The 14,913-nt window shown below is 47.7% G+C and overlaps 1 protein-coding gene across 4 annotated transcripts in view; it reads right to left on the bottom strand.

The window, feature by feature from the left end:
• GNAL (G protein subunit alpha L) overlaps positions 1-14,913 on the bottom strand; it is a 145,940-nt gene that overhangs the window by 4,896 nt on the left and 126,131 nt on the right. For all 4 annotated transcript variants that reach the window (XM_082697383.1, XM_082697386.1, XM_082697385.1 and 1 more), the window contains 6 exons: positions 10,813-10,867; positions 9,342-9,415; positions 8,788-8,846; positions 8,119-8,239; positions 5,261-5,391; positions 3,125-3,192 (listed from right to left, as the gene is read on the bottom strand). In XM_082697383.1, coding sequence (XP_082553509.1) covers positions 3,125-3,192; positions 5,261-5,391; positions 8,119-8,239; positions 8,788-8,846; positions 9,342-9,415; positions 10,813-10,867 — 508 coding nt within the window. The remainder of the gene's footprint in view (positions 1-3,124; positions 3,193-5,260; positions 5,392-8,118; positions 8,240-8,787; positions 8,847-9,341; positions 9,416-10,812; positions 10,868-14,913) is intronic.

The following is a 14,913-nucleotide window of genomic DNA, read 5'->3' as shown; positions in this document are numbered from 1 at the left end:
GCTGAGCAGAGAGCCCGATGTGGGGCTCCATCCCAGGACCCTGGGATCATGACCTGAGCCGAAGACAGAGGCTTTAACCCACTGAGCCACGCAGGCACCCCGAGACAGGATCTCTTTTTAAAGAAGTAATTAAACTAAGTAAGTAAGTTAAACAGTGGTCATGTGGGCGGGCCCTAATCCCATGAAACGGGTATCCTCATAGGAAGAGAGGAGATTGGGACACACAGAGGAAAGGCCATGTGGAGATGCCAGGTGAAGAAGATACAACGAGAAGGTGAACATCTACAAGCCAAGGAGCAAGGCCCCAGAAGAAACCAATCCTGTTGACCCTCTGATCTCGACTTCTAACCTCCATAAGTGTCAGAAAATAAATGTTGGGTAAGCCCCCAGTCTGTGGTGCTTTGTTATGGCCGCCCCATCTGGGGAACGCAGAGGTCATGTGGAGCTCTCTTAATAGGTGCCCACAGGGATCCCTGCACATCCTCCTTGTCCCTCCCCACCAACCCAACCCCTCTTCCTGCAAAGCATCTTGGGAATCAGCTATTGGAGAGATGCTGAGACCCCCAGCTGGACTGTCTAACGATGTTCTTCAGGTTATGAAAGTCCTTCTGGGAGGACTTATTTTTAGCAATAGTCAGGTTTCTCTTGAGCAATTACAACTTTTGCAAGACCAATGGACCCTGAAATGTGTGGGTTAGACAGAGGGAGCCGTACAACACTGGGGGAGGGACAGGCACCTGGGGAGGAAGCACGCAGTGGGCAAGAAACAGGCTTCCTCTGTACTAATGGGATGGCTTGTCTCTGCCTGGGGCCACAGAACGTAAGCCAGAGCCACTCCAGAGCGTGCCGCACTCAGCTTATCTCTAACCGTTTCCTGGCTTTTCTAAACCTTTCATTTTAAATGACAGAAACGAGCTTGTCAAGGAAAGCTGGGCCGTTCCAGACTCTGCCTGACTGGCGGGAGATGATGTTCAGGGTAAAACGGAGGGGAGCCCATAAAATACCAGGATGAGGAGCCCAGTTAAAACACAGGCTTCTACCAGATGCCAGAGCATCAAAACACAGGGTACAGGATACTTACCTCCCGCTATGCCTTTGAAACCTTCTGCTCTAAAAGATTTGGTGCTGTCTGCCCTCGGGGCCCCTCCGGCCCAAGTTTGGGCATGGTGGGCTTGTGGGTGGTTTCCAGTCTGAGGGACAGGACCACCTGAAGGTGATAAGGGGAACACTGGGGGCTGATCACCCACTCCTCCCTCCCTCCTGGCTCCTGGCTCTCTCCATTCTGAGTTCCTCCCACGGGGAGAAGATTTGGGCCTTCCCATTGTGGGAGGAAGTGACCTGACTAGGACAAGCCTCCTGGTGGGCCAGCGCCTTACTCATGGGAGGACATGTAAGGAGGCCACTTGGACAGTGTGTGGCCCTGTCTCACCGAGGGGCTCTTCTCATTATACCTTCCTCCTCTCTGCCCAAGCCCACCTTTCCCTCCTCCAGGCCAGGTCCCCCCAACTACCTCGCCCTCTCCATGTACAGCCCGTATTCCCCATCCCGTCTCAGGGCCTTTTATGGCCAAAGTTACTGTTTTGCCCACACCTGCTCTGTCCAGATTCAATACAGATCAACAACCATGTCTGCAGCCCGCCCTGCTTCCTTCAAAGTCTGGGGTCAGGGCTCCCAACTCAAAACTCATCAGACGACTCACTGACCCAGGCAAATTCCATCATTTAAAAAAAAAAAAAAGTGTCAGTAACCCCCTAGGCTTTTATTTCCCTGGCTTGCAAACTGCACACGAGCCAGACTACGTCCATTGTTAGAGAAGAAAAGATTTCTGCGCGACCTCCTCATGGTAGTGGCATGGCCATTCATTTTGGGAGGGGGGAGCCCTGTTTCTAATCTTTACGTGGCTATTGTGCACACTTGGTTACCTTCCAGTTCTCATCAGGACAGCATTTTATGGGACACTCTCTATGTGCTTTTCTATTTTATGGTCTTGCAAGATATTCCTCAAAAAGGGAGTCTGTGATACGCTACAAACAAATTCACCTTCCTGAAGAGATTCGCCAAGGGCACAGCAAAGGTTCTGACAATGGAGAGACCGGTCTCACTTGATTTACATGGCATCTCCCTGACCCCCTCACTGCATGACCCTTCCCCGTGCTACCTGTTAACCCCCGGGGAAACACTGTGCGTCAGAACTCACTTTGAGGACTGGATTTTCTTCTCCTTTTTACTTTCACACTCATTATGTGAGGCAGGAGGCCACCCAAAGGGGCTGTGGTGGGAAGAGGGTAGAGAAAAAGGTTCCCCTGGGTCAGGCGGGGCCCGATGTGGAGCGCGGCCCCCCCCCCCCCCCCGCAGACTGGGAGGAAGCACGTGGTCCATGTGTCCAGTGCTGTCGGGCACTGCTGGGAAAATGTCCTTGGTGTTGTGGCATCTACTACTTTCAATCTAGTAAAAACTCCCAGCAGTTACATGCTGCACTTTATTCAAGAGACTGTGGATGGACGGACGGACGGATGGATGGATGGATGGACGGATAGATGAATAAAGCAAATGCAGCAAAATTTTACCAGTTGGTCACTTTGGGTGAAGAGTATCCAGGAGTTACTTGTATAAGTCTTTTACTTTTTAAAAAAAATTTTATTAACATATAATGTATTATTTGTTTTGGGGTACCAGTGTGGGAAGTCTTTTACTTCTTAGGTTAGTTTGAAATCATCTCAAAATAAGAAGTTTAAAAAAAAGAGAGAGATACTGGAATTTGTCTGCCTGTCTGAATTAGCCTCCTCGTGGTGAATGGAGAGGTCTGTCAAAGGTCTCTTTCGTTTTAGAAAATGCAAAGGAACACAGTCTGGCTCGTCTCCGTGTCATTCCCCGGGACCTTGGGCACAGTGGGAGAAGTGCTCCCTGTTCTTGCTCTCTCAGAAGCTGTGTGACCCGAGGTGAGAAGTCCAAACTCTCTGAACCTCGGTATGCTCAGTGATGAGAGGAAGCAACACCTCCCCTCATCTCTCATAATTTGGGGCGGGGGGGAGATTAAGTGAGATCAGGAAAGGGTAGGTACTATGTAAATTGCAAAGAACACAATAAATAAGGGGGTAGGAAGACAAAGAGCGAAAGTGCTTACCAAAAACAGGTCTCGGATAAAGAACTTAGCCCGGGTCACCTTGGGATCTTCTCCTGCATCTGGTGTTGCTGTGAAAATGACAAGTGGAATTCAGTTTAAATAGCATGAAACAAAGATCCAACTTTAGGGAAAATAGAGGAGGAACTAAAAAGTTGGGCTGCTGCAGACTCATAGCACTAAAAAGCGCCTACAGGAAGGGAAAAAGCTAAAATGTAACTTTATTCCTCCCCTTTAGCTCTGATAAAAGTTTTGTTTTTGGTGGTAAGGGAGGACTCCCACTCAAGTAAAACGAAAGCACGCCACTGGGCACTGACCAATGCCACAGCTGCCATCCCCTTCAGAGCTCTGGTGAAAAAGAAGGTTCCAGAGCCTATGGTTTTTGTGGTTGTGCTCATCTGGTCTGCATTCTGTTTCCTTAGCCTTGTTTTAGGGAAGACCTTCCATTTGCTGTTCCTACCACCGACGAAGGGATTTGGATCCCTTCTATGAAATCAGCTGTAGTGACCTGATTCGCCCATGCAGATTTGGAGTTCATGGGATCATTCGATATTTGCTGTGACCCCTGAAATATACTTTCCTTAGAATCTAGGCTTCACTGCATGTTTGCATTACCCTCTTCCTTCTCTGTTGCAACTACTACGATTATATCATTACTCACATGAGCAGGTGATGGGGAGGGCTACAGGTGTGGAATCAGGCTTGACCTGCAGACCTGCCATGCTTGGCCCAGGCAGGTGCCTTGGGTCGGGGCTCGGGCCCTCCTGAGGGGAGGGAGGGGGCAGGGAGAGGAGCACAGGATCCTCGGAGGGTGTGTGTGGGAGGAGCACAGGAGCCATGGAGGGTTGTGGTGGGGAACCCAGCTTGTAATATTTCCTGGCCAGGCCAGGTTTGGCCTCAGCTTGTGGTGAGATTAAATCCATGTTGGTAGAGATCAGAAGTAGGGCTGTGGTTGTGTTTCAGAAAGATTTTGGCAGAAATTCAGAGAATGTTCTGGCAAGTTGAGTGAGCAGTGTAAGGGAGCCTGGGCAGGACGTCGTCTTGACCAGATCCAGAGCTGAGAAGAGGCGAACGAGGGCCAGGACCAAGGTGGAGAGGAGGGAAAGAAGGATGAACACGTCACAGGGGACACCTGAGTGTTGACTGTCCAGGGTGTGGGCCATGGGGGCCTGGCTACCTGGAGAAGAAAGAAGGCCCGGCTCGCTGGAGGCCATAATCCAGGGTTGAGAGGTCAACGTCCACCCAGCTCTGCTGACTTCTCTTAGACAGGGGACTGGCCCCGAGGCTGGCTGAGGTTAGCGCAAGGATCACCATGGATTTTCTTCACGTCTTCTGAGTTTCCCTGAGTTTCTAGGACAGTCCCTTTCGTTCTGCTTTATCTAGTTGGGGGTTCAAATTTTTAAGAAGTGGTATCATTTTGCCACAAATAAATCCCTCCTCCAAGGTAGCCCAGAGGGATTTATTTGCAGCAAAATGAACTGAGGAGCAGCAGTGGGAAAGGGGTCTGCCCGGTTCCGGGCCTTCTGGGATTTAGCACTGATAGGCTCCCACCCAGTCCCTGAAGCCAGCGGGTGGTTGACCACCCTGGTGGTGGTGGCCAAAGTCATCTCTGGGGACAAGAGAGTTAGACGTGGTGGCTGAAAGCGTGGTCTAGGACATGAAGGTTCAGAGGCTGCCTGTCCTCGCAGGCTCCACCTGACTGACCTTGAACAAGCGACACCTTCTCTTAGCTCACTTCCACAGGAAAGCATGCCAATAACAGAAAGGGTTATTCCTAGGGTTACAGTGAGGGTCAAGGTCGATGTAAAGGGCTGACACAGTGCCCAGTTCACGACAGACCCAACCAAAGCACCAGGAGACAGAACTTAATTCAGCCTATGACAGACGCTCCAAAGCGTCCTGTCTCCTATTGCACAGTTTGAATGGAAAGTCAAACCTTGACATTTTTACACATGGAATCCTAAATGGGACATTTTAATACACTAGTACTTTAAGGGAGGGCAGTAGTCCAGAGGACTGGAATTCCCTAAAATCATCGAAACTGTTTGAACTATAGTAATAGGAGTATTAAACAACAACAACAACAACAACTGATCAATCAATCCTTTTCCTTAGGAAAAACTAGTTTTGAAATCTTACCATCTTCAGGAACAGTATAATTTGCATACTCTGGGAAATAATCTTCAATTTTTGATTTTCCTGCCAAGACTTTTTCTGCCAGCATATCCTGTTTGTTTAAGAACAAGATGATAGAAATGGTCCGTAACCACCTGAAGAGAGAAATAAACATTCAAAGTTCACATCCGCTAGTATGTGAAAGTACCTGTAACACAGGAGTCACTTGCCGAAAAGAACCGCATTGCCACCTTCCTGATATGTATAGGAATTAGAATTGATATACCAATTTCATGGACCCCCCACTCCAGCTGCAAGCAACACATTCTTATAATAAGTAAACCTTATTATAAATAAATACTGATAGTTGATGTAGTAGTTCAGTATTTTTTTTTTAAGATTTTATTTATTTATTTGACAGAGAGAGAGAAATCACAAGTAGGCAGAGAGGCAGGTGGGGGGAAGGGGGAAGCATGCTCCCCAGTGAGCAGAGAGCCCCATGCGGGGTCCATCCCAGGACCCTGAGATCATGACCTGAAGGCAGAAGCTTTAATCCACTGAGCCACCTAGGCGCCCCATAGTTCAGTATTTTTGAATTCATCTTTACTGGGAACATAAATTTACTGTTACCAAAGCTAAGATTTATTTATGGAATAAATACACCTGGATTTTTGAGTGCAGTTTACTAATAAAGGGTGGGAAAATGAGACGTTGGAGCATTACTAACAACAAGGAAATACATGAGTCATTAGCTAGTCACACCGAATGTAGTTTGTAGCTGGCTCGGTTCTTCCTGTGCTGCGTCTGAGCAGGCTGAGGTTCTCCACAGGTGGAGCAGGATGTTAGACTTCGGTCAAGACCTCGGCAGTGGACGAGCTAAGGGGAGGAGGGTCTCAGGTACAAAGACCGTGAAGGAAGGGAAGGTTCTCTTTTATTAAACAGACATCGAGAACAGGCTCAAGATGAACTCAGTACGTGCCTCAGCAAAGCCTTTTTATTTTTTAATTTTTTTAATTTTTTATTTTTTTTTAAGATTTTATTTATTTTGACAGACAGAAATCACAGGGAGGCAGAGAGGCAGAGAGAGAGGAAAGGAAGCAGGCTCCCTGCTGAGCAGAGAGCCCGATGCGGGGCTCGGAGCCCGATGCGGGGCTCGATCCCCGAACCCCGGGATCATGACCTGAGCCGGAGGCAGAGGCTTTAACCCACTGAGCCACCCAGGTGCCCCAGCAAAGCCTTTTTAAATTCCATTATTTCCAAGGAATCAAGCTGATTCCTTATGCCCAGGAATCTTATTATGAAGTAGAAACACAACCCATTTTTCCTCCAAATGGAAATAGCTTTACTGTTCCTTGTTACAAAGAATCCTGGTAAAAATGAATTTGTAGTTATAGAAAAATTCATACATAGGGAAAAATATAATTACTATTAGAGGCAACTATTAGAACTGCTATGTTTTTACTTCCAGGTTTTTTCCTACCTTCAGACATATTTATAAAAACAAGATCATCGTATTTTAAAATCTGCTTTTTCTTTTCTTTTTTTTTTTTTCTTTTTCAAAGATTTTATTTATTTATTTGACAGAGAGAAATCACAAGTAGACGGAGAGGCAGGCAGAGAGAGAGGAAGGGAAGCAGGCTCCCTGCTGAGCAGAGAGCCCGATGCGGGACTCGATCCCAGGACCCTGAGATCATGATCTGAGCCGAAGGCAGCGGCTTAACCCACTGAGCCACCCAGGCGCCCAAAATCTGCTTTTTCACTTAACAATATTGTGCTCATTTTCTCATGTGTGTATTTATGTATATATAAATATATATAATATATTCACATATATATTATATTCACATATTATACTTTTATATTTATATATTAAATATGTATATAGGTATATATTATATATGTCAGCAAGTGACATATATATTTGATTAATATAATATATTATATATAACATATATATTGATAGACATATAAATTTTTAATGACTCCAAAGTATTCTTCCGTATATCCAGTATTTCCTGACACTTTCTTTCTCATTGTCTTAATACTATACCGCTGAGAACAGTTGTTGAACACTTTTTTTTTTTCTCTTCAAAGATTTTATTTATTTATTTGACAGAGAGAAATCACAAGTAGATGGAGAGGCAAGCAGAGAGAGAGAGAGAGGGAAGCAGGCTCCCTGCCGAGCAGAGAGCCCGATGCGGGACTCGATCCCAGGACGCTGAGATCATGACCTGAGCCGAAGGCAGCGGTTCAACCCACTGAGCCACCCAGGCGCCCTGTTGAACACTTTTGATAGAGAAATACTTCTCTGATAAACCAAATGTTTTGCAAGTTCAGCTTAATATTTCCTGTCATCCTTGGCGATATTTTTTCTTAAGTAGTTCAGAAGATACTTTGAAATTTTTTTTGATACTTTGATTTTTAATATTTTTGTGTGTATTGCGTGTGTGTATGCATTTGGTGGGTATTCCCTTCTAAAATAATGACCCCTTCCAACAGTAGCAGTTTCAAACATGATTATGCTGTGCTTCTGACCTGGAGGGGATCTTCTAGAGATGATCTAGTGATGCGTGGGTGGTACTTTCTAAACTTCAAAAACCAAACAAAACCAGTTTTGAACTCTAGATATGATTTTGAGCTTTCAAAGCAGATATTTAAATTTTCTTGACAAATCGGAGCGTCCTCAAAGAACACTCCTCTTATTAAGTGTGTCTATACATGAGATGGACCCAAAGAGGTCCTGCTAACGGTTCTGGATTTATCAGTATGGAAAGAATGAATATATCCGGATTATAAGAATGAAAGTGAGCTGAGTGGTATCTTTGTCACAAAGGAACATTTGCCATTTCCAGAGGTGCAACTGAATTTCTGATTTTTATCACCTGTTGTTCCAGATGCTTTCAAAGAGGTCCAGGGACTCTCGGAGCCTGTTGGTGTTGTTATCTTCCCGAATAACCATGTTGTAGCTGCTGCAGGCCGCCACGTAAATGATAGCCGTGACGTCTTCGTGGGAGAAGAGAGAGAAAGGGAAGAGCCTCCGTTAGACAGCGAGCTACTGTGCGGTCATGACAAAGCCCACGTCCAACCGCTCCTCGTTTTCACCCCGAGATTATGAGAAAGACTTAAAGAAGCATCATGTGTCCAATAGGTGGTTTCCGTGACACACCCGTAGGAGCCCGTGCGAAACGTGAAGCCGGGATGCTTCCATTCCTTTTTTTTAATTTTTATTTTTTAAATATTTTGTTTATTTATTTGACAGAGAGAGACACAGTGAGAGAAGGAACAGAAGCAGGGGGAGTGGGAGAGGGAGAAGCAGGCTTCCTGCCCAGCAGGGAGCCCTATGCGGGGCTCAATCCTAGGACCCAGGAATCATGACCTGAGCCGAAGGCAGATGCTTAACGCCTGAGCCACCCAGGTGCCCCTGGATGCTTTGATTCCTGATGAGATTCACGTTTAAGGCATGTAATGGATCGAATTCAAAGCTACTTAAGGGCAGCAGCGGGAATGAGTGTGGGACTCCATAGTTAGTCTTGAGAAAGCAGAGCAATCACCGTTAAAGCACTGGATCCATTTTCTTCTCTCGTCCCTCTGGCCACCCACGTCGAACATGCTGTGGAGGAACACAAGGACACAATCCCGTGAGGTGAGACCCGCTCTGTGTTTCTCCTCTGCCGTGGCTCCCGGCCCGTGGCTCTGCTCCCCGTGTGGCCGGGGCAGACGGCAAGGCCTGCTCTGAGGTTCTGCATCCCTGCCGGGCCCGGGAGTCCACACCTCGCTGTTTCTGGGGGTACAGCGCTCACCCTGCAGTCACCTGGCCGGCTCGGGCCTCTTTTCTCAGGGCGGCCTGCACGGGACACCCTCCTGCCTGAGCGGCTGTTCTGGACCAACCCAAATGCTGCTGCAGTGTCCTCACCTCGGGTGGCCATGGCTCCCACCTTCCTCCCTGCCCTAAACTTACTGCTTCCCCTTTAGGGCCACGGAGTCTGTATGGACGTGTCCAGAAGGGCAGTGAGGCACATCTGGGATGATTGGAGCTCCAGGGCCCATGCGGGGAAGGCTGGACTCCCTGACCCCATGTCTGGGAGGCCTGCTCTCAACGACTTACTGAAAGTTTACTTTGTCCACTTGGAATCGGGTCTCGAAAATCCCTGATGTCAGGACTCTGCATCTGAGAAGGTCCTGAGAACAAGAAGACAAACCAGATGGCATCACTGTTCTTTGGAAGGAAAGCCCTGAACACAACCACAACCATAATAACCAAGTTTCATCCTTCTCTTTTCTCTTCCTTCATTTTTTTTTTTTTTTAAGATTTGACTTATTTATTTGACAGAGACACAGCGAGAGAGGGAACAGAGGCAAGGAGAGTGGGAGATGGAGAAGCAGGCTTCCCACTGAGCAGGGAGCCCGATGTGGGGCTCGATCCCAGGACCTCTAGGATCATGACCTGAGCCCAAGGCAGATGTTTAAAGACTAAGCCACCCAGGCACTTCCCAAGTTTTTCAAATAATCATTTCTTCCAAATGTGGGAGAGACAATAATACTTAAAAAGTCAGATAAATGTTCTGCCCCCACCCCCCTGCTGCTCCCCAAGCAGAAAGTCACAGTTAATGTACTGGTTTGGTCTTAGAGACTTAAGAGCTGTACTTTTTCTTTGGGAATTAAAAAAAAAAAAAAAAAAAAAAAAGACTTCTGTGCGGGTCCCAGGATATCCTGTCATAGGCGCGGCTGACACAGGGACCCTGATGGGGCTCCACAGAGTCCTGCACCTTCCAGGACAGTCATCTGCTCCTGTTGCCTGCCGCCGCTTGGGTGAGAAATCAAGGGCTTGATTGCTCTGTGGGGTAATTTTGAGCCCTGGGGTCAGCCTCACAGAGACATGAATTTCAGGGGAGACAGGAGCTCAGGCCTGGGAAGAGAGAGCCTCCAGGAGGGAGGCCCTCCTGGAGGGGACACCGACCCTGGGGGAGTCTCAGAGGAGCAGTTTGAAGGGAGTACCCAGCTTCTTTGGAGTTCAGTAGCTCTAGAGGAGCCTGGGGGCGGGGCTCCTAAGCTGAGCACTTCAGGGTGATTGAGTCTCTGCAGATGCCTGATGGTCAAGGGTTGGGGGGGGCAGGGCAAAGAAGGTTCCTTCTTGCTACTCACAAATGGGCTGCGGGGCGCTATCATCCAGCTCAGCCCAAAGACTGAACTCTGAGTCACACCTGTATATGCGAGCCAGGCCAGGGCTCAAAGCACAATGGGCAGAGGGGACGAAGCTAGAGGAGCAAAGGTGGAGCTCTCTGTGGACAGCTCCAAGAGGACTGGGAACTGCCTGTTCCTATTCCACAAAGAAGATTATTTCCATATTGGCAGTTTAGAAATCTGGTAGATTTTAGAGAGCTAAGTCAGGGCCCGAATCACAGGGTATGGTAACTATACCTCGTGCACGTGCAGGGGACAGTGGACACAATTGCAGGAAGTGGCTGCTTTACAGATTTCATGCCTTAAGCCATTTACGGATAATCAGTGACTAATAGTGAGGGTTCCCCGAATCTCACCAAGTTCAAGCAGGTGGCTGTGGGCTCTAGCTCACCTACCTGGTCTGTGGGTGTGTAGTCCACCAAACTGACACTGTCGATTCTCTCCAGGAAGCTGAAAAGAAAGCCAACACATGCTCAGAAGTGTTCTTGGGTGGCTTTCTCCTGGGCAGTGGGCCAAGGGGGTGGGATAAGTCACAGCAGCACAGGAGGGCAGGAGCCAGTGGGGGACCTGGGGTAAGTTCTGCTTTGCTTTGCTTTCCTTCCTTTCTCTCTTTCTCTTCCTTTCTCTCTTTCTCTTCCTTTTTCTTTCTTTCTTTCTTTCTTTCTTTCTTTCTCTTTCCTCCTCTCTCTCTCTCTCTCTATCTCCATCCATCCCTCCCTTCTTTCTTTTATCTTTTTTTAACCTCTGCTTTCCATCTTCCCTCTTACCCACAGTTGGGGGTGAGGGGCTACTCAGACATTGGGAAGGGGCACGGGGCCTCTTCCGAGGCTAAGCTAGGAGCAGAAGACCATGTTGCAGTGCAAATACGACACGGGAGCTCAGAGACGTTCTTTTAGCGTAACAAGTTCCTAATAAAGTCCCAGAGTCATGTGCCTGTGTGCACCCATCACCAGGCTTCATCTGGTGTGGGCACCTGGAGGGACATACGGAGGGAGGGAGACGAGAGTGAAGGGAAAGGAAATCACGTCATATCTGTGCATGGAAGAAGAAGTGGACGCAAGGGCCCCACGGGTGCGTGCTCTCCCTGGCCATCTTAGCTAAAATGGCGCCTTGTCCGTCTCCACCCCAACCTTGCTTTACTTTTTGACGTGGCACCTACCGTGGCCTGACACGATTTGCATGTGTTTATTTTACACTTATTATCTATTTCTTCCTCCAAAATGCAAGAACTGCAGGACAAGTCTTCGTCCTGTTGGCCCGGGCATCCCCAGCACCTAGCACAGGCCCTGAATCTCTGTTTGTGGAATGAATGTCTGCTCCCCTCGTCCTCCTGCAGCAGGTGGCTGAGAGGCCCAGCCCATAATGGACACTGTGGAGATTTTCAAAGCACAGAAGGACATGGGGACTGGTCAGCTGGTGAGCAAGAACTACTTCTGGAGACAGAGGGGGCAGCAGAGGCTTCAACGGGGAGGAGAACATATAGGGGAGGGAGGTGTTTGAGGGGCTCCTGATCGGGGAGAGTAAAGGTGCCCCAGACTAAAGGGACATGGCTGACTTCCTTGCCTGTCCAATTCAGCATGGTTTGGGTTCCTTTATTGAAGTCAAGTGATGATGGGCCTTCCTCTAACGCTCTAAAGCTTGTGGGCATTTGCACAGGGTAGAAGGGTGTCACTTTCCCATCTCCACATGCTCCCTCCACCAGCCTGCATGGTAGGCCCATGAGATGCTTCCAGCATGGGAAAGAGGGAGGCCAAAGACACATTAAGTTCACCTAATTCCCTTGGCCATTGTATCACCTTCCTCCTGGAGAGCTAAAGAGAGTCCCCAGTGGTCCAGGATGGTGGCCTGGCACTGGGGTGACATTTTGACCGGTGACATTTCACCTACGCACGCTTGTGCATAAGGGCCAGCATCTTCACAGCCAAAGCCTCCCTTAGAACTGCAACAGAGGTGCCTCCTGGCGCAGGTAAGCCACAGGCAGAATGTTGGAAGAAGCAAGAGGGGGTCTGCCGACGGTAGGGATTTCCTGTCAGAGACAGGAAGCAGCAGGAGGACAGCATCAGGAATGAGGTCATTTCAGCTATGGTGGTGGTGGGAGGGTATGTGATGGCACCGCCCGCCATGAGTGTTGTCAGAGAATCATCTTCTGGAGAAGGATTGCAGAAGGATGGCGGGGTGGCAAGGCTGCAGAGAGGCTAAAGGGACTGTGATCTGCCTGCGGCCTCTCCAGAGTGGCTACCGTGAGTCCTAGTAGGTGCTGCTGTGTGCCTACCAGAATGGGGGTGAACTGGTTGGGGACAAAGCTCGTTCTCAAGGGGGAGGAGTTTGGACAGAGTGCAGACAACCTGGGAGCTGGGGAAAACATGGGAGGCCCCAGGGAGGGTCCGGCTTGCTTGAGGCGTGGTTTGAGAGCCATGGTGTAGTTTGGCTCAGTCGTTGCTGGCCTTCAATTTGGCGGAGTGGAGAGCACCTCCGAAGTACACAGTGAGTTCCTGACCATCTAGCAGAAAAGGGGCAGAAAGACTCTTTTGACAGAGTGAGAGAGTTTACAGCTCCTGGAAAGGGGCTCTGGTCTATAACCCAGACAACCAGGTGGGTCCGGTGGGGAGATGAGCTGCTTCCCTTACATGGCATGGGCTACACGAATTTGATTCAGAGATGGTCTGTGCTCTTGGCAGGAGACCTATAATACTGAATGTGCAATACGGAAACCGATCATCTCCAAATAACTGGGCTAGAAGATTAAACTAAATATGGAACCCTCGGCTATAGTTAAAGTTTAGGAAGCAACCAATTTCAAACAGGATGCAAACAGGGTGGAGGTAGGAGGGTGAATTGATTCAGATGGTAATAACTAGTACAAGTAGAAACAGTGAAACATGGTGAAAAAAACACATCAAAAGTTCTTGATAGATGTGATTAGAGACTGCCTTCCAAAGGAAGCGGTGGGAGTACCTCACAGAACACTATTAAAAATAAGAGGCTCAGAGATGCTAATGACAAAGGCAAAGATGTCAAGTTGTTTCCCATCCCTAATCTCCAGGATGGATGTTCAAAGTTTCTTCCGGCTCTGATACTTAATGATCTAAGCAAGACCCAAGAGGCATCGATGAACATTTGCAAGGGTCCCTTCTGCATCGTTACTGATACTGAATGGTATTGTGAGTTCATGCATTTCAAATTTGTGCAATGAGAATAAAATGTGAAAACTCCCCCCCTGAATGTGAATGTGTCCCCCAGTTCTTTGAAAGACCCTCTAAGGCATAAAGGAACGAAAGAGAATTTATAGTAGTAGATTTCTGCCAGCTTTTTTGCCTTAGTCTTTGGTTCACTCGGTGCATTTTCCAGCATGTTTTAGAAGTACTTCAAATTGGAGCTCCTAAGATAGTATCTATGAGTTTTAAAAGGGCGTTCTAAATTTTGTAGGCTTACATTTTAAAGGGTTAGTAATGTAAGGACCTATTTAGCCAGCGCGACATCCATCTTGGTTAAATCATTTTGTTGTTGTGCAGTAAAACTTAAACTGACCCTGCCCCCCTCCCCCCAGAGAAACTTACTTAGAAGTAAGTCTGGGAAACCAGTAAAATATGGTCAGCTAGCTCCTAATAACAGAGCCCAGAATACACGGCCAGGTCGGCCAGTTCTTGATAACAGAGCCCAGAATACAAGGACGAGTCAGGCCAGGTAGAGACATCCAATCAGTAAGAAACACACATAGTTTTTCCCTAACCACCAAAGAATGTAAACCCCGCTGCTTGGGCGCCAACCTAGAGTACCAATTCTGACCAGACTAATAGGTTAGGTCAAACAGCTACTATAGGGTAAATTGTAATTCAATTGGCCACCTGTGTGTGACCTAACATGACTACAATCTCATTGGCCACCTATGTGTGGCCAGACTTTTGCTCTATAAAAGGGAGTCAGTAAGATGGGGAGGGGTCGCCCTCTTCGGAGGCGGCCCTGACTGGTCAGTCAGTCAATTCTTGAGCCTGGAAGCTGGGGGTGGTTGCTCTCTTTGGAGATGGCCCTGGCCTGTCAGTCTGAATTCTAATGCTTAGCATAGAATAGAGCTTTGCATAACTTTCACCTTGTCTCAGTCACGTTCCCCTGGCCGATCAGTCTAACTTCTAATACTTATCATAAAATAAAGCTTTAAATAACTTTTCACTTTGTCTCAGTCTTGTTTTGTTTAATAATGGGCCTAACAGTAAAATTATCTTCTTAAATATGCCACTGCCTCTTTAGTGGAAAAATTAACCAGATTAAAGAATCAACCTTCCGGAGGGTTCACTCAATACCAAGTGAACTAATACCAAGCTGTAACTATAAAAAATCACCACAGTGATATGGACTCTATAAAAACGTAGTTTAAAAGCAATTTACTTTGATATTTTGTCGAATTACTTATTGTTACAGCTGAGGATAGTCATATTTGTAGAAACGTTTTCATTCTTGTTATTTAGATCCCCCTCTGCTGGATACTGGCACAAAACAGC

Source organism: Mustela nivalis, assembly GCF_964662115.1.
Source record: "Mustela nivalis genome assembly, chromosome: 14".
In the NCBI taxonomy this organism is placed as follows: Eukaryota; Metazoa; Chordata; class Mammalia; order Carnivora; family Mustelidae; genus Mustela; species Mustela nivalis.
Note: the sequence above shows the minus strand (reverse complement) of the source record. Positions and strands in the feature narration are given on the sequence as shown.